General features: G+C 39.2%; 1 protein-coding gene across 10 annotated transcripts in view; it reads right to left on the reverse strand.

Annotated features, from left to right (window-relative positions):
- The window catches only part of HERC4 (HECT and RLD domain containing E3 ubiquitin protein ligase 4), an 82,686-nt gene extending 62,016 nt beyond the window's left edge, over window positions 1-20,670 (reverse strand). For 3 of the 10 annotated variants that reach the window (XM_038410391.2, XM_043519304.1, XM_043519303.1), the window contains exons 1-5: window positions 20,224-20,607; window positions 18,571-18,671; window positions 16,043-16,325; window positions 7,381-7,540; window positions 4,878-4,954 (exon numbers count right to left, since the gene is read on the reverse strand). In XM_038410391.2, coding sequence (XP_038266319.1) covers window positions 4,878-4,954; window positions 7,381-7,540; window positions 16,043-16,268 — 463 coding nt within the window. In that variant the 5' untranslated portion in view covers window positions 16,269-16,325; window positions 18,571-18,671; window positions 20,224-20,607. Of the gene's footprint in view, window positions 1-4,877; window positions 4,955-7,380; window positions 7,541-16,042; window positions 16,326-18,570; window positions 18,746-19,553; window positions 20,166-20,223 lie in introns of those variants that run through there. The other 7 variants (XM_038410394.2, XM_038410390.2, XM_038410393.2 and 4 more) reach the window with 5 other exon arrangements.
- Window positions 20,671-27,528: the final 6,858 nt, after the last annotated feature.

Genomic DNA, 27,528 nt, shown 5'->3' on the forward strand with positions numbered 1-27,528 from the left:
GTGCCAGTTGACACTTATTATCAGATATCAGTCAGCGCTTTGCCCTCTTGCACCGGGATGCTGTTTGGGTCACAACATGTGGGAGTATGCTTCCCAGTGTGGACCGACAGACATGCATGCCTCTACCTGAACTAGTGCACTAAAAACAGTAGTGTGGCTGCAGCAAGACAGGCAGCAGCTCAGGTTGGCCACTCAAATTACACCCACCCAACCCCTTGGGTACATACTTGGGTGGCTGGCCTAAGCTGCTGCCTGTGTTGCTTTGGACACACTGTTGTTTTTAGTGCCCTAGCTTGAGCAGAGCTAGCACATGTCTGTCTACTTGTGCTGATGAGCACATTCCCAGCTGCTGTGTAGACATACTCTAAATCAGTTGTAAACTGATGCAAGTGGAACCACATAGGCATTTGCACCAGTTTTTAAAACAAATTTAGTCAAATAAGTTCAATGTCTGTGTTTATGCCAGGCATAGTCCGATATTTCCCATCTTCTCAGCCACTGGGTCCATTTGCCTAATTTTACCCCATCCCTACTCTGGCCTATGCAATCCTGCAGCACCTAAAGTGAACTCCAGAAAGACTCCTTCCATTGAACACAGTACAGTCTAGCCAGCTCAGGCCACTACTGTCTCCTGTCCCAGTATATGCCCAATGAATTTAGAGCAATTAGCTAAAATCTCCTGCTGCTGAGGCACAGATAAAAGTGTGGAGGAGGTTCATGGCTTGAAATGTTCCATTGAAGACCATGACTGATGGGCCTTTTTGGGAATCATACAGGAATACCACTTTGGGATGCACTGTGGCCTATACCCAAGCCTAACTCTATAATGCATCCTTCCTAAGACATCTCTAACCAATGTCATTTGGTTCTGCTTCCATGTTGCCTGCCTTGAAGGGGGAATTGTTTGCATCCAGAACTCTACTTCTAGTACAAGACTCCCCCTCCTTCTCCTAGAGGGCCACACTAGGCACTATGCAATGTATTACCAATCTGCACTGAATTTAGCTCCCTAAAGGATATGGAGTTCAACTTTCAACATTAATCTGATCAGAGACGACAACTGAATGTGTTGTCTGTGACAAAGTGACAGCCAATGTTTGGTCTTAATATTTTGGCTGTTCCAATACTCGAGTGAAAATATTAAGAAATTAGACGCATTCCTGCTCAACAGTACTTATGTGTAATCTCCTGTAATTATTTTACATGTAACTAGAACTGCAGATAACTTGTTGTATCTATTTGTTAAACTTAGTGTTCAAAGCCTAGATAAAGCAATTGTGTTCAACCAAGCAGCTGGTACTGTAAGATATTCTTTTACACTTTGTCCTGCCAGAAAAAAAAGATATGTCTTTTTATAAGTAGTAGCCAGAAATCAGTACCCTTGCATCCTGAATGAGCCATTCAGTGGAGCAGTACATTTAACACTGTTATATTTCACAATAACTAGCTAGAAAACTAAGGGAATTTTTCCCACTAGTGAAAGTGGAACTTCATATTTTAAACCAGGTACTACATTTTCATGGTCAAGACTGAATTACAATACTTGAATGGATATGTGACTAAAATAATAAATCTGATAATGTTTGAAAGCACACATCCTAAAGCGCATAAAATTTATGTCGACTTGAATTAACTATCTTCATGGGTAGAAGCAAGTTCAAAAGACAAGCAAATATGCAAAGGTGGATAAAGAATTTGAACATTCTCTCTACAACTCTGCAGTTCTAAATCACTATTTTGCAGAAGACAACTCAATATGCTTTTAAAAAACTATCACTTACGTGATCCCTATTCTGGAAGGTAACAGACTTGAAAAGGAAATAATTGTGCTCCGTAATGCCACAAAAAAAAAAAATCATATGTATCTTGGCAAGAATAACTGAATTTTGGTCAGACATGAAACAAGGCTATGCTGCTCTAACTCTAAGTTAATGGTCTGCCCCAGGAAGAGGTATAGATAACGAACACTGACTCTGCTTTTCATAATAATAAGTTTTATGGGGGGACAAGTGTAGCATTAAAAGAAAAAAAAAAAAAATCTAGAAATGCATCTACCAAAAAACCAAACAAAAAAAACCCCCTGCTCTAATTAGTGACATTCTGTAACACTGAATAGATAAAAAGAAAAGGAGTACTTGTGGCACCTTAAAGACTAACAAATTTATTAGAGCATAAGCTTTCGTGAGCTACAGCTCACTTGTAGCTCACGAAAGTTTATGCTCTAATAAATTTGTTAGTCTCTAAGGTGCCACAAGTACTCCTTTTCTTTTTGCAAATACAGACCAACACGGCTGCTACTCTGAAAACTGAATAGATAGGCACTAGAAGATGAACTTTTCATTCTCTGTGAGTTCCACAAATGTCTGCTTAAATCCATTCATCAGAGATCTTGTGAAAGTTAAAAAAATTGGGAGTCCTAATCTTCAGAAGTGAACAAGTGCATACACACTTGCATATTTAATTTTCACAAGCAAAAACAGGTGCAAAAAGTCTGCTTTTTAAATATCAGGCTGAGTTTCAGTGGATACTGTATATTGTATGAACTAGGGCTGTCAATTAATCGCAGTTAACTCACGATTAACTCAAAAAATTAATCACGATTAATTGCACTTATAACAATAGAATACTAACTGAAATTTATTAAACATTTTTGGATGTTTTCCTACTTTTTCAATATTGATTTCAATTAAAACACAGAATACAAAGTACACAGTCCTCACTTTATATTATTATTTTTATTACAAATATATGCACTGTAAAAATGATAAACAAAAGTACTTTTCAATTCACCTCATACAAGTACTGAAATACAATCTCTATTGTGAAAGTGCAACTTACAAATGCAAAATTTTTTTTTACATAACTGCACTCAAACAAAACACAATATAAAATTTTAGATCCTACAAGTCCACTCAGTCCTACTTCTTATTCTGCCAGTTGCTAAGACAAACAAGTTTGTTTACATTGACAAGAGATACTGCTGCCTGCTTCTTATTTACGTCACCTGAAAGTGAGAACAGGCATTCACATGGCACTTTTGTAGCTGGCGTTGCAAGGTATGCCAGATATGCTAAACATTTGTATGCCCCTTCATGCTTCGGCCACCATTCCAGAGGACATCCTTCCATGCCAATGATGCTTGTTAAAAAAAAAAAGCGTCAATTAAATTTGTGACTGTACTCCTTGGGGGGGGGGAAGAACTGTATGTCTCCTGCTCTGTTCGACCCACATTCTACTTATATTTCATGTTATAGCAGTTTCGGATGATGACCCAGCACATGTTCATTTTAAGAACACTTCCACAGAAGATTTGACAAAACGCAAAGAATGTACTGATGTGAGATTTCTAAAAATAGCTACAGCACTCAACCCAAGGTTTAAGAATCTGAAGTGCCATCCAAAATCTGAGAGGGACGAGGTGTGGAGCATGCTTTTAGAAGTCTTAAAAGAGCAACATTCTGACACGGAAACTACAGAACACAAACCACCAAAAAAGAAAAATCAACCTTCTGCTGGTGGCATCTGACTCAGATGATGTAAATGAACATGCGTCAGTCCGCACTGCTTTGGATTGTTATTGAGCAGAATCCATCATCAGCATGGAAGAATGTCCTCTGGAATGGTGGTTGAAGCACGAAGGGACATCTGAATCTTTCGCATATCTGGCATGTAAATACCTTGCAACGCCGGCTACAGAAGTGCCATGCAAACACCTGTTCTCACTTTCAGATGACACTGTAAACAAGAAGCAGGCAGTATTATCTCCTGCAAATTGTAACCAACCTTGTTTGTCTTCATCTATAACTTTCATGATAAAGACAGGTTTCAGAGTAGCAGCCGTGTTAGTCTCTAAGGTGCCACAAGTACTCCTTTTCTTTTTGCGAATACAGACTAACAAATTTATTAGAGCATAAGCTTTCGTGAGCTACAGCTTACTTCATCAGATGCATTTGATGAAGTGAGCTGTAGCTCACGAAAGCTTATGCTCTAATAAATTTGTTAGTCTCTAAGGTGCCACAAGTACTCCTTTATTTTTTTCATGATAAAGAGACTGCACTACAGTACTTCTATGAGATGAACTGAAAAATAATTTGTGTGTTTTACAGTGCAAATATTTGTAAGAAAAATATAAAGTAAGCACTGTACACTTTGTATTCTGTGTTGTAATTGAAATTAATATATTTGAAAATGTACTAAACATCCAAAAATATTTAAAATAAATGGCATTCTATTGTTTAACAGTGCGAGTAATTGTACAATTAATTTTTTTAATCGCTTAACAGCCCTAGTATGAACCCAATCAGCTAATGACCAGGCACTTTGCAATTATCACTGACAAAGCTGGCAAGATTCAGTTCAGGACAACTGAAAAAACGACGAGAACATGAATGGCCTATTGAAATCAATGGGACTACTCATACACATGACATTATGCAGATCCATAAAAGTCTGCAGGATTAGGACCATAATTAACATTGTAAAATGCTCTCATTCATCAAGATTAAGTGACAAATTGGATTTTCACATTCTGATTTCCATAATACTCTCAAGGAACATCAGTAAAACAATTATGTATTTTGAAGACTTGTCATACATTTCGTTATTTTCTTTTAAACCTATTTCAATTAAAGAGTAGCAGAGATCAATAATCCTAGGGCTATCAGGACAACTATGTTTTTATAATAAATATCAAGTAAAAAATTCAGAATTTTATTTAAAAAAAAGTTTTACATAGCTAAGGCAGTAGACAGTGGAACTTGGCAAAGTGTCAAAGGCACCTTGGAGATGTATTTTAAAATGTGGTTCCTTCTTAAAAAAATTCTGTAAAAAACCTTTTGAATTATGTAATAGTAATACTGCAGAACAACTTTACTTACCTTTTGAGAGTGCAAGTGAGTGATAGTAGCCACAGGCAACTTGCATTATTTGGATATCTGATAAGCTTTTGATATTTCTATGGGATTAAAATGGAGAAGGAATTAGACCACCAGATCTTGGCACTACGAAAGAGTACAACATCTGAAGGAGGAATAATACAGAAATGCAAGTTAAACCTTTCCACAAAAGTAGAGCTAAACCTACTTTAAATGTTATAAACATCTTTTAATTTAATTTGTAAATTACAAAATATTAATCCAAAACTCTGGCTAGCTGTAACCCAAAGAAGTTTGTTACTGAGTTTTATTAATAAAATCAGCAATTCCTCTACAGAATTAGGTCTTTTGTTTGGTGTTTTCTTGTTTCAGAGGCACTAGAATGTCATCCACCTGAAGATCTAACATTGAACAGGAGATGCAAAAGGAGACTAGCCTCCCAGATTTAACAAAAGCTTTAAAATGTGTTATTCTTCACCATGTTAATGCAACTTTTTGGCCAAATAATTCCAATGGGTTTACAAGGATCAGATTGTTTTTTCCTTATGCCACATACATTTGAATGTGAGGGTTAAATTCTCACTCCATTGTAGTCAATGGGAGTTTTGAAACTGCACTCAGTGGGGCCAAAATTTCACCCTAGGAATATAACAAGTTTACGTGAGCTGTTTGACCTGACAAGCTTACTCAAAAGCCTGTAAGTGTATATAAAGATGCATGAAATCAGTCATAGCATTTTGTTTTAAATTAATGCTGTGACTGTGACGTTGGCAGACCAGGTGCCAGCTCATGCCAAGATCTCTAGGCCTCAACTGAGCATTAAACACCACATAGCTGGAAACCAGTCTGGCTCACCTGTGTGTTAGTACTGTTACCATATATGTTAAGTTGATAAGAATGTGTTCAAACTTGATGAAATATTTGTACGACGCTGTGTGTAGTAATCTCAGTTAGAACATCTGCACCTCCTGTTATAAATTTATAGTAAGTGTTTGCATTGTAATCCTCTGTAATTATATGAGCCCTGGTCGACACTACAAACTTATGTCATTATAACTACGTTGCTCAGGGGTGTGGAAAATCCATACTCCTAAGCAACATAGTTATACCAATCTAATCCCCAGTGCAAACAGAGCTATGTTGACAGGAGGACTTCTCCTGTTGACATTGCTACTACCGGAGGTGGAGTATCTACTCCAAAAGGAGAAGCTCTCCCATTGGCATCTTCACTAAGTGCTATATTGGCCCCTGGAGTAGTGTAAGTGTAAACAAGCCCTCAGTCAAACACAAAAGGAGCCTTACTTAATGTAAAATGCTGGCTTCCTACAGAAGGTGTTAGGTCCTATCCACCAAGAAGGCCCACTGAAACCAAACAAGCTACTGTGAAACGTCAAAGAACAATTACTTGTTTAATTGCATTCCTTCCCTCACCCATGAAGAGAGCCATGTTCATGAACTCATCCCATCAGCTTGAACTCTGGGGCAAAAGGAATAAAAATGCCCCACAAGAAGAAACTGTATCTCTCTGCTCTTGGACTTTGAATGGGCAAGATTTCTAAGCATACATCAGAGATCCCCCAGCTGCTTAGGCTGGGTTGGCCCTAAAGGACATATAGAGATTGCAAATACAGCAGCTTCCGTCACCTTTTGAAACCTAAGGCTAACTCATTAGTACGTGTATGTTTATCTGCTTTAACCACGTAAATAACAATTTGTTTTTCTAGTTAATAAATCTTCAGTTCATTTATTATAGGACTGGGCTACCAGCATTGTCTTTGTTGTAAGTTCTGAAGTGGAATTAACGTGGGATTTGGAATAACCTTAATATTGTGGTGATTTTTGGTGTAAGGCACCATCTATCACAAAGGCAAGCTTGCATAGGTGGCAAGATAGCACAGGAGTACCCAAGGGGACTATCTGTGACTCCATGTTAGGCTGTTAAAGTGCCTGAGGAGCTTACTCTCAATACTTGGCTGGTGAAATCTAAGTACAGAATTTACAGTCAGCTTGGGGTTTGTGCCCTGCTTCTTAACAGTCTGTCCTGAAGTTGGTACTCACACTCTTGAGCCACACTAGACAGCTTAACAGTGATGATTAAGAATCCAATCCAGTAAATACATACACATGTTTAGCTTTATCACCATGATTTCAACATTCCATTGATTTAAATAAAACTACTCATGGTAGTAAAGTTGATGCATGTGCTGGAACGTAACGTAACGTGTTATACCAAAAATATTGTTTAAGTTAATAAGGACTGTTAAACAGCTACCAAGTGTGCCTATTAGCAAGAACCCACTGAGTGACTGGGAAGGAGGTAATAAAAATTGTTATCAGGTTCCACAGCTGTAAAGTAACCTTCTATACTTCACAGAATTACTTGACAAATATTTTAATTATGGAATGGTTTGAGCAGTTTCACTTATACATGTCTTTCAATGTAACAAGTTTACTTTAAAAAATATATACACACACACACAAATTTTACTTTGATGACTTTATTTACCTGGGTATTCGGACACATTCCTCTGTTCCAGGCAAGCCTAGCTGTCCATCATTAGCAAGACCCCAAGCATACACTTGACCCTTGTCATTTAATGCTAGTGTGTGGGCTTCTCCACATGAAACAGACACAATATTTTGGGCATCCAGGGCACCAACATGTTCTAAAAAAGTGAGAGAAGAAAGAAATTATGTTCTAATGTATTACAGTTAAACAAAATAATTTCCATTCCTGCATTGTATACTAAGATATTAAATGAAATATTCTGGAAAATTAGTCTAAAACCATGCCAAAATACCTTTATTAATGACATAATCCCAACAAGAGCAAATTAAATCTCACCCCATTATTATCCCATATAATCAGTGACCAGGATTAAAATATTGTTACACTACGAGGGCACTCTATCAACTGTAATCCACAGAAAATGCAAGATAATAGTAACGGCTCTCTTCTAATCTCATTCATGCAAATGAATACACAGACTCAATTAACATTAAGGTGATTATTACTGAATGATTAAATGTATAGCCATTCTAGAAGAGGAAAACATTCCACTATGCACCAATTATTATCATCATTAAGAAATCCTTTAATAGCAAGACACAATAAGGCAGGTTACAGACTAAGGCTACCATCCCGCAGTGGTCTTCTGCACGCATGCACAGAAGAAACAGGGCCTAAAAGTTAAATTTGAGGCACAGATACACACAGCAGACCTCTGAAAGACATGTAGTGAATTAAGGACATAAGACTCCATTGTTAACCTCTTGTTTGTCAGTACTCTGTGTGTGCATATCTTCAGATATGTTTGCCTGTACTCAAAGTGTGCACTTGTGCTGGTCAAATAAGCTACATCTCCATGCACTCAATAGCAAAATTTGAGAAACTGGGCAGTTGAGCAAAATTATAAATATATATATTTATATTTATTTGAAGATGTGGTTTTCATAAACTGGGAATTAGTTATAGACTGAGAAAGAATGTACTGGGACATAAGCTAATGCAACAGCTGAATGGGAGACTGATGAATGGTTTCAGGGCCAAAACTCTGGGAGGTGATGGATGGGACAGAGAACCTATTAGAATCAAAGCTATGTTTTCAAAGGTAATTTACTATATGTTAAATTATTTTAAATTTTATTTTGAAATTTCAATTATAATAGTTGATTGGACTCAAGCATTAATAACCCAAAAGCTGCAGCATAGTACTAGCATGAGAACCATAAAGTGAAATTGAGTTGTCCTTTAATTTTCCTAGCAAAATTAAGTGCAAAAAAAAAAAAAAAAAAAAGTAAAACAGCACAAACAGGTAAGACTAAATGATATTTTTAAAACTGTTCATGTTTTAATAATTTATGGTAGTATTAGTAGTAGTACAGGTAAGGCATATGTTTTACAATAGATGTTTTTAAATCTCTCAACATCCCTTTAAAGGAGAAGACACAAGGAAAACTGTAATAGTCAGAAAAGGAATCCAAGATAGTAAAAACTGCTTTTGATAGCATTTGTGGAATTAAAAAAAACTATTTTCCTCCTCTTTAACTTCTTGTGTTCAGAAATTTCCAGAAATTTTTATTTCAACTTCAACAATGTTATGGGGGAAATATCAGAGTCCTGTCATTAACACCAAAATTTTCGTAAGTCTCCATGAATCATGTACCCTTTTTCAGAAAGTTTATGCTCAATTTTCTAAAGTGTTGACTTAAATGAAAGCTATGAATCCTCAGCACCTCTGAAAAATCAGGTACAAGATGTCAAATTAGGCACCCCAAAATTGAAGCACACAAAATTATTCAACATCTTAAGTGTAGTTTTCTAAAGTTACGTTTTTCTTAAAGCCCCAGCTCCTGTAGTCCTTTGACTCTCAACTTTCATTTTTTTACACCATACTTTCTATGCCTCATGATTATTGGGAAAAGTCTGAGAACATCACTGGAGTATAAAGATTCAGAAAACAGAAGGTTAATTAAAAAAAACAATCCAACAACTTTGGTTTAAAAATTGATTTTTAAGCCAATCATAATTTCTGAACATGAGGCTGGCAATTGAGTGACTGCAGCAGTTACAGAACTCTTATAGATAAGTTAACAGCTGGCAAGCATACAGAAGTACACTTATGCCCTTTAGTGAAAGCAAACAGAAAATCCACTCTCTTTTGTCCTCCCCTCACACACATGGCATTCTACAGAACATAAAAATAACTTGAATGGTAAGTGTAGCTCTACTCTAAGCATTCCCTGTACGACAAAATAAGAGGCAGACCAATATGTCACGTATCTGGGTCATTTTATAAATGGGGGGAAAAAGATAAAAAGAAAATAGGAGCTCAGGAAGAAAAATGTTGCAACACAGAAATATCTTGTAAATTTCATGGTCACGCTTGCTCCTAATTTAAAAGTTCAGTTTGGTGAGATGATTAAACGCACTAGTAATCACAAAAAAATACAGTCAATAAAGGGAAGGCTTTTATTCTGATAACCCCAGACAAATCCAGGAGTTTGAAGCACTAAATGCTAAAGGGTTGCAGAATGAAAGAACAATTTGCAGCAATTATGCTGTCAAACTCTCCTGCCGGTCTGGTGTCCCAGCTTCACTACCACTGGAGGCAAAATGAACTAGTTATTTGGGTGTAAATAATTATTTCTGAGGAAGAGAGTCCTCTGATCTTCCTGAAGCTCACAGCAGCACCCATCCCCACATAAGGAAAGATTATGGTATAAAAAGACAGAACTGAAGAATATCCATTAATCTATTTAAAGCCCTCCTAAATCCTTGAAGAATGAATCCCTTTTGGAGATCATGCAACTACTACACAGCTGTGTCACTTGAGCAGGAGATGCTGCTACCCACACTACATGGCTTTTCCTTTACATAACACACAGCTGGGAACCATTGAGATAGCAATAAATGCTAGTATTCAGGACCTGCAAGTATATCTATTATAAATACTAACAACAAGAGATTATAACTTCGCTTTAAGGCTTCAGACCACATAAAATTCAGACCAACTTCTTTTAATGCTTCAAAACACGAACAACTTGATACACTCTTCAGACTCTTAGTAATTTGGTGCATTTAAGTTATTTAAAAAATTAGAAACAGCTTGCTTTCAAACCCTCTCTCAACTCCAACAGGTGCTTGTTAAACAAAGCCTCAACTTCACTTTTCTTCATAGGAGGAAAATGTCATGCAGCAGCCCCCAAGATAGATATATTTGGGTGCCTAAAGCAATCCACTACAGCTCTTAAAAACAGAATTTTTGCACCAGTGCATTGTCTTTTAAGTTTGATTTATTTTCAAATTAAATTTACAAAGATACGGAAAGTTCAGTGAATAACTACTGTGCACACAAGTCATAGTTAAAGCATGAACAGTATATTTTACAAGAATCTATATGTATATACCTCATAATAGAATGTACATCATATAAATCTAGTTATACAACCTCTCATTTACAAACTATTGTCAGTGACCTATGGATTGATAAATACATAAGAATGGCCATACTGGATCAGACCAATGATCCATCTAGCCCAGTAATCTGTCTTCCAACAGTGGCCAGTGGCAGGTGCTTCAGAGAGAATGAACAGAACAGGTAATCATCCAGCGTCACCCATTCCCAACTTCTGGCAAATAGAGGCTAGGGACACTTCAGAACATGGTTTTTCACCTCTGAATAGCAGCCATTGATGGACCTATCCTCCATGAACTTATCTAGTTCTTTTTTGAACCCTGTTATAGTCTTGGCCTTCACATCCTCTGGCAAAGAGTTCCACAGTTTGACTGTGTGTTGTGTGAAGGAATATTTCCTTTATTTTTAAACCTGCTGCTTATTAATTTCACTTGGTGACCCCTAGTTTGTGTGTTATGAGTAAATAACACTTCCTGATTTACTTTCTTCACAGTAGTCATGATTTTAATAGACCTCTATCATATCCCCCTTACGTTGTCTTTTTTCCAAGCTGAGAAGTCCCAGTCTTATTCATTCCTCCTCATATGGAAGCTGTTCCATACCCCCTTAACAATTTTTGTTGCCCTTTTCTGAACCTTTTCCAATATATCTTTTTTGAGATGAGGTGACCAGATCTGTATGCAGTATTCAAGATGTGGGCATTTATATATGTGCATGGATTTATATAGAGGAAATATGATATTTTCCTGTCTTATTATCTATCCCTTTCCTGATGATTCCCAGCATTCTGTTAGCATTTTTGACTGCCACTGCACAGTAAGTGGACGTTTTCACGAGAACTATCCACAATGACTCCAAAATCTCTTTCTTGAGTGGTAACAGCTAATTTAGAGCCCATCATTTTATATGTATAGTTGAGACTATGTTTTCCAATGTGCACTACTTTGCATTGATCAACATTGAATTTCATCTGCCATTTTGTTGCCCAGTCATCCAGTTTTGAGAGATTGCTTTGTAACTCTTTTGCCCTCTGCTTTGGGCTTAACTACCTTGAGTAGTTTTGTATCATCTGAAAATTTTGCCACCACACTGTTTACCCCCTTTCTCCAGATCATTTATGAATATGTTGAACAGTACTGGTCCCAGTACAGACTCCTGGGGGGGACACAACTACTTACCTCTCTCGGTTCCGAAAACGGACCATTTATTCCTACCCTTTGGCCAGTTACTGATCCATGAGAGGACCTTCTCTCTTATCCCATGATAAACATAATAGGGTTTAAATAAAGGCATGAACATCCTCAGATGAAACGGTGATAGGTGTCACAGAAATTCATACAAAACACATGAATATTTTAAAGCAGCATAGGGGTTCCAACAAGCCACATTTTTTAAAATTCTACAATTTAAAAGTCGGTCTCAGTATAGAAGCTTCCTTTTGTATTAATTCTAATCCTATTAAAAGACAATTGTCACATTTTGTTGTTTTGCGTACAAAGGTAATAAAGGCCCCAGGTCAGTTAATTATTTTTCCAAGATAACAAAAAATGTCTATTGGAAGCATGCGATTTACAATTGTAGTCTTCAAAACGGTCTTCAAATTGTGTCATTTACTGGACAAGATAAACAAACATATTCAGATCCTAATAGCTATTTAAAGATAATTTACAAAAGTCACATCCTGCTAACTTAATTAACATTCACGTTCACGCCAGCAAATGCTTGCTCGCAGTTAGAGAAGCATGTGTTAAAATTACAATGACGCTTGAGTTAAATCAGTTTAATATCAATTTACCAATGTTTTTTAAAGTAAAAAATTTTAGTTTTAAAAAGCTAAATATCAATCATCTAGAATGCAACTTAGGAGGCAGCCCTTTAGAACTAAGTTCTAAATAAAGACACTAACCAATAAATGGACCTAATCTATTTGAAAATCAAATAACCATTTGAGAAAAAGTTTTTTTTTAATCTCTTGTTGTTACAAGTAACTTCTAAAATTACTATAACTGACAGAGATTAGAACAAAACACTTTTTTCTATCCAGTTTGTTTACCTATTGCATTTGACAGCTTTTTATGCTTAGTCAATTTCACTGTACGGCAATAGAATGAAGACATCACTCACATGTACTACTCTGGAGAGAGCTCACGTATTTACTCCTCCACAATCCCTGCAAGAGGGTGTTTGCCAGTAACAGAAGCAGCAAAGCTGATATGAAAATGCAGAAATAATAAGCACGGGAGGAGGAAGGAGTGAGCCTGAATTTGTTTGGCATTGTGACTTTTTAGGCTTACCTAGAAGACCCTTCCTATCAGTATGGAAGCTGAAAGCTCCTAATTAAACAAAAAGGACACTATTCAGGGTACGCTTTCAGAAATTTTATTTTTTCTAATTATTTTAAACGAAAACAAGAGAATGTTGCTTTAAACAAACTACCTTCCCATCACAATGACTAGTTAGAGAATAAAAAGCTAATTTGTCTCCTAAATAATTGCAAACTGTCAGCCAACTATCATTTTTGCCACAGACCCAGTAACCCAGCTGCTCACAATGGATATCAGTGTGTGTGTGTGTGTGTGTGTGTGTGTGAATCATGCAGACATGTTCCTTAACTTGTGGGAGGCAAATTCCCTTTCCCCTCCCCCCCATCTTGATATCCACTGTGAGCAGCTGGGTTACTGGGACTCTGGCAAAAATGACGGTTTGGCCAACAATCTATTAACATGCAATTATTTAGGAAGCAAATAGCTTTTATTACATGCATGTCAATGAAATGACTGAAGGATTCAAACAGCTGTAGATACAGTGGTTCCACAGTGGGGCACAGATAGCTGTGCTGGGTCCCACAATCATGCCTGCCTCAAGGAAGGCCATATTGGTTCTGCCGTACTCTATGGTTTCTTCAGCTATCAAAGAGAGGAGCGATTTAATTTTTACTGACTCATCTCAGAATTCAATGGCCTGTCCAGGCTGTTTCCCACTTGAAGGCTTATCATTTAGGACACCTTGCAAACTTACATGAAAGAAGATCCAATTAAACATTACACCAATCTTCAGATGTTGCTCTATGTTTGCTATTTGAACTATACTGAAGAACAGCACCACCAACACCTTTGCCTCCAACAACTGAAACTGTGATGTGTTGCTGGGTTTCTTTGGGTGTGGGGAAGTGGTGCTGGAAGTGTTGCGGGAAGTGTTGCATATTATGTATATTTGGACCTTAACCTAATACAATTTAAAAAAAAAAAAAGAATGAAGCCCAACCAATGGAAGTACAGTGAATTACACTAAATTAATTCCTGAAAGGATTCAGATCAAACATTTTTCACTTTCAAACATATAACTAAGGTTCTTCTATGGACACCATCAACATACTTTGAGAATTTGCCAATGGTGCTTAGGCACTCTACAGTATAAAATAATTTAAATTGAGAACAGCAACAAATCAGAAACATAAAATCGGAAACTATTCACACAAGGGGATGTTAGGTATTCAGGACTATTCGTGGAGGAAGACACTGAAAATTATTATGGTTTGTCATGTAACTGGCAAATTATAGTGCTCCGATGAGAGCCCTGTGCAGATACACAATTTATATTGTATTATATTGCAGATACACAGATATAAGCACAGTTACAGGGTTCTAGTGACAACAAGCCAGACCAGCAGCGCCATGGTCAGCAACTGGGGCAGAAACCACAGTGGCGAAAACAGCAGCATATTGGGCCATTCATCACAGGAGCCAGTGCCCAGCCCAGGCAGCTCCTCCAGTGTGGCTGTGCCACCCCCAGCTCCGCCCACTGAGACTTGTCTGGGAGTGTGCAAGTGGCTTGCACACTTCCAGACAAAGTTGCACATCACTGCATGACTGTGACACCTGTCTGGGAGCATGCAAGCCACTAGCACACACTAGTAGGAGCTGCCCAGCTGCGGTTCCTGGCTTGGTCGCTGGTCGCGGCCATGCTGGTCTCCCTCATTGCTGCTAGAGCCCTGCAACTCTGCGGCTATAAATTATGTATCCATGCAGGCTTAGCCATGATCCACTGTTCTATGAGATAATTATTTAGTATACAAGCAATTATCTATATATTAAATGAAATTTTTATAATGGTATAGTTCCACAAGGTAATCTCACTAACATGTTATCTGGGTAAATATATTGTAAATGAATACTTAAATAACTGAAGAACTATAAACCAGCGATTACATGTGGTGTGAAACTGTAAAAAGCAGGGTTCTACAGGGTCAGGGACTAATATTTTAGTGTGCCCTGCCTAGAGGAAAGAGCGTAGCATGCATGTACCAACAATATCAGCAAACAGAAAGGAGGAATGGTAAGCATTGTGGAACAGAATTAAAACTAAAAGATACAGAGTTGTTAGAGAAACAGAAGTCAACAGAAAATGGTTTAGTTATAATAAATGAAAGGTTTTTCATTTAGAGAATGTTACAGAAAAATCTAAGCATGACAGACAACTGGAACTTAGCCAGGCAAAATGATGCACCTAAAAAACAACAAAAATCAAGCACTAAGAGATACACTGGGATGTACAACTAAGGTCTTTAACCTAAAAATTGGTCTGTCAGAGTGGACCCCCACGTCCACATGCAGACCCTTTGACGGAAACAGAGGTCCACCTATGTAGAGCAAATTTGTAAGATTGAGGCCTAAGGGTCTGTGGCCTGAAATGTGCAGGAATCGGATTAGATGATCATGATGGTCCTTTCTGGCCTCAAAGACTATGAGTCTATCACATGGCAACACGACACAGGTAATTATATATTTTAAAATAACCTCTTGAAATTATAACATATTTACTAGATTTGTACAATCTAGAGAAGTAATGGCTACGACCTGACATGATAACTATGTACCTATATACAACCAATAAAGTCACTTCGGGTACAAGTAGTAATAGCCTGAAATTAAAAAAAGAAAAATTAAGCTAAGTGGTAGATGTCATTTTTATAAAATGGTATCAATTAGGCTGGGTTGGGTAATTATATATCTTCATAGGATTTAATATGCTTACTACTTTCTACACAATGAAACAGAAGTACAAAAATCAAAACTATAAAAAGGAAAACTTTGAAGTCCCAATTCTGCAAATATGCATGTGCTTAGGATTACTCACACTCAGAAAGATAGGCACATGTAAATATATTTACAGATGTGAGGCCTAAATGTGGTAACTAAAGTTAAAAACCAACACCCACACAAAATCCACTCTTCATTACTTTTAACTTACCTGGTTTCTTTCTGGATTTTTCATGCCCTAATTGTCCTAGATCATTACATCCACATGTATACACAGTCCCATCATCCAGGACAAAAACAGTGTGTCTGAGTCCACATCCTACATCTCGGACCTTTTTATTTAGGAAAAAGTCACTTTTTCTGGGTTCCAATACAATCTCTTCATCAATTCCACCTAATCCAAGCTGTCCAAAGGATGCATTTCCCCAGCACAACATGGTTCCAGTTGTCTTGATGAGTAAGATCTTGCAACTTCACTGTTCAAAATGTTCCTTCTGTGACAGTGTTCAGGGGGGGGAAAAAAAAAATAAAGTACTGTTATAAAGGAGACAATACTTAAAGCAACACCATACATTCAAAAATATATGTAAACAAACATTTTTTCTATAGTAAAATCTTTGATAACTGAAACTGAAAGACTTTTAAGAGTCCAACTTCCTTGTCACTCTTTAAGCTCTTTGTTAACTTTTTGCATTACTCTAAACTTCGAGACAGATAATTTCACTATCAGGATCCAAGCGTTGCAATATTTAAATTTCAGTCACCACACCAGAACATTTATTGGTTTAAAGATTACTATTTCCTTTGGTATTTTCTTGAAAATTTAGAAAGATTTCTAACATTTCCTACTCTTCAGTTTTATAAGAGACTATTTTGGGCTACATTTAAATTGCCAATGCCCTTTAAAAACTTCAAAGATGTTCTATCAACTTGTATAACTGATAATACAAACTGATGTGCCAATAATTATAATATTTACCAAGTACAAGTCTCGACACTTGACATTTTAAAGTTGTATTTTTTTAAATTAATCAGACCCTAGACCATGATCCTGCACTCTGATCCAGGCAGTTGGACTACTCCATTCCAGTGCATTTTTCTGGGTCTTCACACAAGCAGAACTGTCCATGGAGGCAAATCACAACGTGAACAAGGGCAACCACTTCTTTGAATTCACCTTGTTAAGTTACATCCATGGACACAAACTCATCCATCCCTGCTCCCCGATGCCTGGATCCCATTTTTAAATTTGTACTGACAGACTACAGCTAGATTTTGAGAAGACACAATGGAACATTTCTCTTCTTTTTGGTTTCTAATTTTGTGTGAAGTACTTGTGATTTAAAAACAAAAAACACTAAAACAAACAAAAAAAACCACTGATTTCACAGGAAGAGGAATTTCCCCGTATTTTCAAAACAGAACCTAAGAATATTCTTAATGAAAAATTACTGCAATTGTTCATTAATTAACATTGTAATCAAAATAGCATGACTGAAGAAGGGAATATTAAATATTAATGTATCATAAATATAGCACATTTAAACAATATTACATCCTGAAAGATCCTCATGTGCTTTACAAACTATATAAACACAACATCACACACAGAGTTACTGTCGCCAACTACCACATTGAGGGCTGCATAGTAGTGAAAGGGACAAAATTATGGGCAAGGATAACAGAGCAAACCATTTCTTTTACCAAAAGTCAGTGTGTAAGTACATTGTACAAGTACATTGACTTTCACGGTCTCACTGTAAACAGCCCAAACGCAGTAACTTTTGTGGAACTCAATTTATCTGTCTCAGAAGGTTAAAGCATAACCGGATACAAATAAAACGAGGAGTCCTCATGGCACCTTAGAGACTAACAAATTTATTTGGGTATAAGCTTTCGTGGGCTAGTACCCACTTCATCAGATGCATGGAGTGGAAAATACAGGAGCAGGTATAAATACACAAAAAGATGGGAGTTGCCTTACCAAGTGTTAGGCCAGTCTAATGAGATAATTCAAGTAACAGCATTTATTAAATTAACAGCATTTATTCTTTTGCGTAGAGACTGTCCGGTTTGGCCAGTGTACATGGCAGAGGGTTACGCAAAAGAATAAATGGACACAAATCTGACGTCAGGAATTATAACATTCAAAAACCAGTAGGAGAATACTTCAATCTCCCTGGTCTCTCAATAACAGACCTAAAAGTGGCAATTCTTCAACAAAAAAAACTTCAAAAACAGACTCCAACATGAAAATGCAGAACTGGAATTAATTTGCAAACTGGACACCATCAAATTAGGCCTGAATAAACACTGGGAGTGGTTGGGTTACTACAAAACCTAAACCTAATTTCCCCTATACTAATTTCCCCCTATTGTTACTCACACCTTCTTGTCAACTGTTTAAAATGGGCCACTCTCATTACCACTACAAAAGTTATTTTTCCTCCCATGGTATTCTGCTGTTAATTGAATTGTGTCATTAGACTGACCTCACACTTGGTAAGGCAACTCCCATCTTTTCATGCATTTATTCCTGCCCCTGTATTTTCCACTCCATGCATCTGATGAAGTGGGTTCTAGCCCACAAAAGCTTATGCCCAAATAAATTTGTTAGTCTCTAAGGTGCCACAAGGACCCCCTCATTGTTTTTGCTGATACAGACAAAACACAGCTACCACTCTGAAACTTGTCAGATAGAGATAGATTACTCTATGGAAAAAGTAACTATTATCCTACCACATTCAGAAGAGGAAGGTCAAAATGACGTTGGCTTGACTTGGGACATAGTTATAGATCCATCACAGATCCATATAAATGACTGCCATATAAGTTTCAACCTGTAACACAGAAGAATAGAAGAGAGATACAACTGTAGTGATCCAAGGTGTCCACAATCAAGTACTCTTCACAGCTGATGGGAAAGGGAAAAAAAAAAAAAATCCACAAATTAACTTTTTAGAAGTACAGACTGCAGAATAATCAAATCTAAAAACATTAAATTTAATGGAAAAAAGTATTCTAATATTTTCACTTAACTAGAAATTTAATTTAAACCCTAACTTTATTATTCTGCAGGAAAATATTTAAGAAATTTGGAGATTTTCAGTACCGAATAGTAGTGTTTTGCACTTTGTTATGGTTCTAGCCATGGATCCAAAAGACATTTTATTTTCTAGCAGATAATCCTGAATCTCCGTGCATTTTATTTTCAAGTCCGAGTCACTATTTATTGGGACACCCACTAAAAACAGTGTGATATGGACAAGGAACAAATGGGAGAGATGCGGGAAGCAACCTCCTATTTTTTTTAGAGCAAGAAACAATGAGGGGGCCAAAGGAAGCGGCTGGAAAGTTCCAGTATGCTTTAGTGATTTATGTTTACGTGCTGTACACACAATGAAAAGCTCTGAAAAACTATGGCATAAACGTAGCGGCTTCAAAGGCTACAGTATAGACTTGAAGGGAGCTGTAGCTCACGAAAGCTTATGCTCAAGCAAATGTGTTAGTCTCTAAGGGGCCACAAGTCCTCCTTTTCTTTTTGTGGATACAGACTAACACGGCTGCTACTCTGAAACCTGTCAGTATAGACTATAATTCTCCATTATTATTATTCCTGTTGGCAACATTCTGCATTCAAGGAAACATTGCCAAATTCTGAATCCCATTTTCAAACATCCCACGCAGAATAAATAATATTTAACATTTATTGTATACAGTACCTTTCGGACTGAAAGATCCCAGACTGCTTTACACACAACGGACCAATGAAATGCGCCTTTGCTGTAGATAAAACTAGGTGCACGCAAATTGTGGCCTGCTGACACCAACTCCTTCTTGCCAAACAGCACCCCGGGGTCTTATAATGCTGGAACAGGGAAGTCTGGATCTTTCGGGTCTGTTCAAAACCACCCACCCATACAAACTGCGCAGTCCATCACGCCCCCACTCGCAGCAGAAGGGAAGAAACGGAACACCAGCCGCCGCCGGGGAGCGGGCCGCGCACAGGGCGACCGCGCTGGAGCATGGTCCCGCAAGCAGATCGGGCCAAGGCTCTGGCGCAATTTGGGGCGGCGAGTGAAACTGGCTGGGCCCCGCCCACGGGCCGTACTGGGCCAGGCGCCGGCCGTGCGGAGCTCAGAGGAGGCGGCTGCCCGTCCTGCTCTGTGCGTGCCGCAGGGCAGGGCCGGGCCGGGCCGGTCTCACTGCGCTGTAACTATCTTCCCTGGGGCACGGCAGAGCTCAGCCCCTGCCCCTCCCGCCGAGGCCGGCCCGGGGCCCACACGCCTGCCCGGCGCCCGACCCTCACAGAGCGGAGCCTGGTCCCAACCGCCAGGCCCGGCGGCAGCGCCGGGCCCCGGCTGACGAGCCTCACGCACCGGTGGAACTCACCGAAGGGCCGGGGGGAGCCTGCTCCGGCCAGGCAGCGAGGAGGGAGCACCGGCAAGAAGTGACAGGGCCTCTAGCACCGCGGGTCCGGCTAGGCTTCCGCACTGCGCAGGCGCCGCGTGCACGCGGGATCTGCTCCCGCTTCCCGCCCCCCGTCAGCGGGGCGAGCACGGAGAGCCCCTGCTCAGGCCGGCCCCACCGCTTCCACTCGAGGCGAGGACTCCCCCCCCCTCAGCTTCCGGCGCCAGGCCCAGCCCCGCACAGGAAGGGCGACCCCGGAGCTGAGTTGGCAGCGTTGGCCTTTCGAATAAATCGCTGCTGGTAAAGTGAGCAAACTGTGTCCGGAAATCAGCGAGCCGCTCCCCCGGAGGGAGCCCCCCCAGCGCCTCAGGGACTGCCTCTTCCGAGAGCCCCCGCTGCTCACTTGTACTGGGCGCTGTCAGTATCCGGCTGTCAAACGATTTTACCTTCGAACAACGGTTTGCTCAGGCTCAGTGAAAGCGGACAAGGAGGTAGAAGACGGGGTCCTGGTGAATGTCCCAGACCTAGGATTGCTCCGTGTTCAAGATACAATATCCAATGTCAACTGATTGTCAGGATTAGAGAGAAATCAGTGTGGTCAGGCTGACATAAAATCGCCCTGTGTCAAGACTTACTTAAAGATGTTATTGAAGTAGATAACAGTAGAAGCTAATGAAAACAAACACCAGCAGATGTACTACACTATATCCTATGATTTTCAAAGTATGGGTGAACATGGAAGCAAATACTCACAGGCCTCAAATGAACTTTGTCCCCATGACACTAGATGATCTAAAAAAAAGGTTGAAATTTCCCAGATTACAGAGGAAAATAACTGATATAGTTAGATAACCATATAACTATCAATAGTAAGTAATGCTGTGTTATTTGGCTTATATTAAATTAAAATTAATTTATTGTCAATTTCCTATACTTTTTTTGGGACAGAAACAGCAGAAACATCACAGGTTTCAGAGTAGGTTTCAGCCGTGTTAGTCTGTATTCGCAAAAAGAAAAGGAGGACTTGTGGCACCTTAGAGACTAACATTTATTTGAGCATAAGCTTTTGTGAGCAACAGCTCACTTCATCGCATGCATTGATGAGGTGAGCTGTAGCTCACGAAAGCTTATGCTCAAATAAATTTGTTAGTCTCTAAGGTGCCACAAGTCCTCCTTTTCTTTTTGAGAAACATCACAGAGGTTCACAGAAAAGGCAGCAAGGGAGCCCTAGATGCAACAGAAGAAGGCCTGGAAATGAAGCCTGGTGAGAAAGCAAGAATAGGGAACTTTGGGGCAGAATGCTGTTTGGAAAGAGGCTTGGAGCTGTGAGTAAAGAAACTGCCCCCTGTTTGATTCATACTGTGTTCTGGGAAACAGGACTTTGTGTACTTTGTAAATAAACAGGATTGCATACAAGAAATATCTATCATCAGTTTCTCCTCCTAATAGAAACAATCTGCAAGCCCCTGAATATTGGCTAGCCACTCATGCCCAAAGGTGTAGTACCGGTGGAAATAATTAGAAATCAGGCTTTTCTGATTTTCACCAAAATCAGTAGGGTTCTTGAATCTTGCCTGTGAGTGGGGCTGAGCGAGGGGCCTGGCCATAGTGGGAGCAAGGACCTGGCTGGGTGTACAATTTGGCCTACATAAGCAATGAAGTACGTTTGTGGTCCTCAAGTATAAATATTAAAATGAATCCATCCCCGAATCACAGTGTATTGGTAGCACTATAGCTTTCAGCAATTTCTTCCAAGATACATTAAGCCAGGGTGCAATATGTAGTGTCAGATCCTTTCAGGCTTGCCAGTTGCAGCTCAGCATTTTACAAAGTCAGCTATAATTTGCTGGCCTAGATGGGATCCCCCACAGTGAGTATCATATAAAGGTCTGTGGTGCAGGTAAAGAAACCCTTTCTACTTCCCTTGACCTAGGAGGTCAAGATCATGTTAAATATTAAAAATAATTAGTAATCTATTTAATAATCCTCAGGTATCTATCTTGTACATAATTAATTTAACTCTGCTTTTGAAAGATGATGCAACACATTTTTCCAATAGGTTATACAATCTGTGAACGTGTATGTATAAATATACAGGTGTTAAATTAGCCTAAAGAGAATTCTTCTATTGTCCCCTGTATGCAATAGGAAGAGAATTACAAGCATAACATTAATTTAAGAAAAGATAAAGTCTACCTTGGTCAGACTAATTTCATACCAATATCTATTTTGGTATGCAAAATCTATTACAAATCAATCAGACAATTTACTCTTTGAGTTGAAGTGATGATCCACCATTGGCTATGATGGGCCATGACCATGTCTCAACAGTTCTCAGATATCTCAGAGCAGGCGACAGGGGTCACCATGGTAAACACCTCCCCCCACTGCATTTAGTCTATGGAGAAGTTCTAGAATCAGAGTATGACAATGCTTTGGTTATCCAATGAGTTCTATTTGTTTTACTGTCTGATAATCAACCACAAAACATCAAGCCCTAGGCTTAAGTCATTAATATGCTAAAAGAAGTAAAGTGAGATGGAGACACTGTCACAGGCACTTTCACAGACATCAATGTCTTAAAGTTAAATAATAGATTTCTTAAATGGTTTGCATATACAAGGTTTGTGTATTTAAAAGAGTCCTTGGAAATGGACAAAAGATCTTTCAAGTGCACCCAATATGCATCCATGCACATTAGGAGAATAAAAACGGGGAAAATTAAACAAGTTTGTTTAATGATCTTAAACAAATATATTGTGACCTGAAAATACATTTATAATTGTGAACTGATTTCTAAACTGGGGGATGAAGTTAATGTGAATGAATTACTTTTAATGCCTGGGCACACAAACCCTCTGGGAACTATAAAAGGAGGGCGTCTTCAGTAATATCGGGAAATATAATGGGATTTGACACTGGATTTAAGGTTTGTCTACTGCCCAAAGAAGTTGCATCAGGTTAACTAAAGGTGTCATGTTGCACCAGTCTAGTTAAATAGTGCCATTTTGTGTATAAACACTCATATCAGTTTAAACATGACATACAGCAGTTTAGCTTGCCCCTGTTATTTAAACTGATGTAAAAGTGTTAATACACACACTAAGCCCCCTTATGACAACTGGCAAAGGGCACACTCAACACACTGTTGTCAGAATATTTCACTGAATAGTGTCTTGTAAAGTATCATATGACAACTGGTGACACACTTGTCATGAATATCATTGCATGATGTATGTACGGGTTATTTTTTAAAGAGTAATGTATGTGGGCTGGAAATATGTTGTTAAAATATATATTGGAGCCAGTAGATAAACTAGCCTGCCTTAGACAAAGGAATGTGGATTTTACCTATCTGCCTGGCTTGAATACAGGCAGAGAACAATGAAAGTACATTTACATATGCGGTAAATAAAGCAATCAAACTAACAAGTGGCAGAGGAAACAGTATCAGGGCTCATGGCTGAGCACATGGGGGGGGGGGACAGGAGCCTGAACCCCCAGGAGGTCTTCCTGGCTCTTGAGACAAAAACAATGGACTTCAGGAGGTATAAGGGGAGAAAAAATTCATTCTAGTTATCTGCCACTTTGGGGGAAAGGAGACAGAACCTTCTGATTCTGTGAACATTGGATCTTCCTGCTGCAAGAACTGGCAATGCTGGTATCTTAATGTCAGTAAGAAAGCTGTTTAGGAAAAGACTGTAGCTGCTAAAGTTAAGGCTTGGAGACTAGAAAATACGTTTTGTTTGTAACTATAAGTGTCCTTTTCTCTTGCTTAATATTTAAATATATGTTCTTTATTAATAAACTTATTTTTAATTTCACAATAAACTATCTCAGTGTTGTTATACTGAATTAAAGTGAGAGTCCTCAACTACACTAACAGGCTGTCTCTTTGAAGGTAGCAAACTTAATAATTTCTGTGAGTGTCCAGTCAGAGGGATGTCTCTGGGGAACTGGGGTTCATTAATTGTTACCAGCAAGGCAAGGTTAAAATTGGCAGAGTCTCAAGGAGTTTGCTGGCAAGGCCGACAGGACTGGTGTGGCAGGGAGTGACACACAGTTGAAGCCCCAACAAAGATCACTTTTGCTGAGGCAGAAAGGTAACACAATGGCTTATGGTTCTGGATACACTGAGGAGAGTCCCACAACACAGTTGCACCAGTTTCATGAAACTGGTTCAATATCACACCTTTAGTTAAACCAGTGCAACTGTGTGTGTGGACAAGGCCTGAGAGACTTTTGGGGACATGAAAATCTGACTGGAGAACAGGCACACCTTCCTGGGATACTGAAAAGACAGTTGACTATAAATGTCAGGCTTTAGTTTTCAGCCTGTGTGATCGATATCACAATTAACTAAACCGAGAGGCTGTTTAACTATACTTTAAGCAATGTTTACTTAGTTATGTTTATATTCTGGTTAACTTTTATTTTGTGATGTTATCTATACTGGCTGTATACATTGTTGGTGAGCATAAGCAGCGTTAGGAGCCCTGGAGAAGAAACCTGAGCTCTGAAAACAAAGGAGGCTGTCAGGAAAAAAAATGATCCAAGCACCAGCTCGTGGGAAAGGGATAGCTATCTCTTCCCCATAAGGTTCTGTGAAAAAGATGATTGTGGTCAGTATGAGCGCAAGGAAATCCTAAAGACCTAAGGGATGTGAGGCCAGATTACAGGGAATCTGATGGCCAGGAAAAATACTGGAGTTGATTTGAGCCAACAAAGGTTGGGCTTGGCCTTCAGTTTGGGGAATGAGATGTAGAGAAGGTGACTGGACATCAGTGAAACCCTTTGTGTCTGTGTAATTTCCCCAACAGGCAAGAACTGATTTATAGATCTGCTGTCTGAGTAATTAGTAGAAAGTCTGTGGTACTGAAATACCAATTTACATAAATCTATTTTATGATATATCTTACCTAGTGAATATATTACTTGTAATTAAAAGTATAAAGTAGGGCATATAGTCTAATTTGACCCACCATAGGGACACACAATCAAAAAAGTGAAGGAGGGATCCAGGCAACACATTTTGTACTTATGAGATAACAGAAGTGTGTGTTGATGGAATCATAGTTATTCAGGAAAGCCTATCAGACAATACTTGTTATGAACCCACCCAGTACTTGTAGGAGGTATCAGTCTTAGGGAAGATGAGGAATAAATGCTCAAATATTGTCTGGATTTGGCAAATGTGTTACATTAATCAGTCACAATGCAATTAACTATCTCACTAAATGCATTCCATGGAAATATTCTGTATTCTGTCTTTGAGCCAATTGACTGCAAAGAGATATAAAAACCTACCATGGAAACAAATGCTGCTACCATAATTGTACATTATTATGTTGTCATATTTCCAAATCAGCAATCATAAATTAATCCTAATAAAAATAAATTCTCAAGGGCTGTATCACACTCTCTATTTCCACAGGTGGAGGGGACTCAGCTCTAATGCATCTCCCCTCAGGTGCAGAAGTGGGAAGAGACTCAGCTTTATGCATTTTCCCCTTTCTCATGATCCATGGAAGTCTCTCTACAGAACTATAAAGGTAGGGAGAAGGTCAGGCCAAGAATGCAGAAATGGAAGTAGAAGGTAAAAATAGATTTTTTCACACCATTAGTTATCATTAATTTGCATTTGTCTAAGCTACTACGCAGTAGCAGGAGGTAGCGTATAAGCCAGGGGTGGGCAAACTTTTTGGCCCAAGGGCCACATCTGGGTATGGAAATTGTATGGCAGACCATGAATACTCATGAAATTGGGAGTTGGGGTACAGGAAGGCTACGGGTACGGGCACTGGGGTGGGGCTGGGGAGTAAGGGGTTTGGAGGGCGGGAGGGGGATCAGGTCTGGGATGGGGGTTGGGGCATGAGAGTGGTCGGGGGGGCAGGCTCCGGGCGGTGCTTACCTCAAGCAGCTCCCAGAAACAGAGGCATGTCCCCACTCTGGCTCCTACACGGAGGTGCGGCCAGGCGTCTCTGCACGCTGCCCTGTCCATAGGCGCCGCCCCTGCAGCTCTCATTGGCTGTGGTTCCTGGCCAATGGGAGCTGCGGGGGCCGTGCTTGGGGGGGGCATCATGAGGAGCTTCCTGGCTGCCCCTACATGTAGGAGCTGGGGAGGGAACAAGCCACTGCTTCCGGGAGCTGTGCAGAGTGAGGCAAGACCCTGACCCTGCTTCCTGGATGGAGCACCAGAGCGGGGCAAGCTCCAGACCCCGCTTCCTGGCAGGAACTTGAGGGCCAAATTAAAACGCCTGGAGGGCCAGATGTGGCCCCCAGGCCGTAGTTTGCCCACCCCGGTGTAAACTCTGGGCTTCCATGGGTCTCCAGAGAGCTCTAGGATCTGTGGAGAGCCATAGATTTAGGAGGCTCAGTCCACAGTCAGTTCCAAAAGGGCAGAATTATACCTTGTTAATGGGATTACTTGGAGAAAATTCTGCAAGTGGAAATAAACAGAGGTTTTTTTATACCTAAGTTGTTTTTTCTCACATTTAAGGGACAATTTGGCCTCTAGTTAATCACATAGTTCTAAGTTTGCAAACTTAGTTTGAGAGTGCTAAAAACAATCTTCTGTTATACTAAACATATATATCAACTGCATTTTTAGTGGGAGCAACAAAGTGTTCAGGTGATATATTGTTACTAAGCATAAATACTCCTTTGTTTTTGTAGGATTTGCTTGGTAAACTCCATGGAACTGATGGTCTCTTCCTCTTATGTGGGAAGGTGGAAGAAAAACCCACTGCAACTAAGATTAGGGGCATGGAATGGGGGAACAGTGTCTCTAATGCAAATTTTCTTTCCCAGAAGTCTGAAAAATCTCTCCTCAGCAGGTTTATGCTTCAGGGCTCTGTGAGCAAGGCCAGCATATAAGTACTCTTTACAGCAGCCTTTCTCAAACTATTGGGGAAGACTCCACTGGTGGGATTTGACACTTTTGTTTTGCTTTTTTATGTAAGGTCTAAAAAAATAAGAAAACAGAAAATATAAATCAGTGTATGGTCTTTTCTCATCAATATTCTTGTTCCAGCCCCAAATAAAATCTCCCTCATGCATCCAGCCAGGCAGGGACTGAGCAGGTTTTCTCTAGCAATGAGGGTTCCTCTGGTTTTAGTATTGAGGGTTAAAACTAAAAAGATGCAGTTCATTTGTAAAGAAAATTATATATTGACAAATTTGATTAAAACCAAAATGATTTAGCACTTTCAGGATGACAATGATATAGGTGTCTCATTTTTAAAAAAGTGTGACTGATTCACATTTACCATTCTCAGTATTCTAAAA

This window comes from Dermochelys coriacea, chromosome 7, assembly GCF_009764565.3.
Source record: "Dermochelys coriacea isolate rDerCor1 chromosome 7, rDerCor1.pri.v4, whole genome shotgun sequence".
NCBI lineage: Eukaryota > Metazoa > Chordata > Testudines > Dermochelyidae > Dermochelys > Dermochelys coriacea.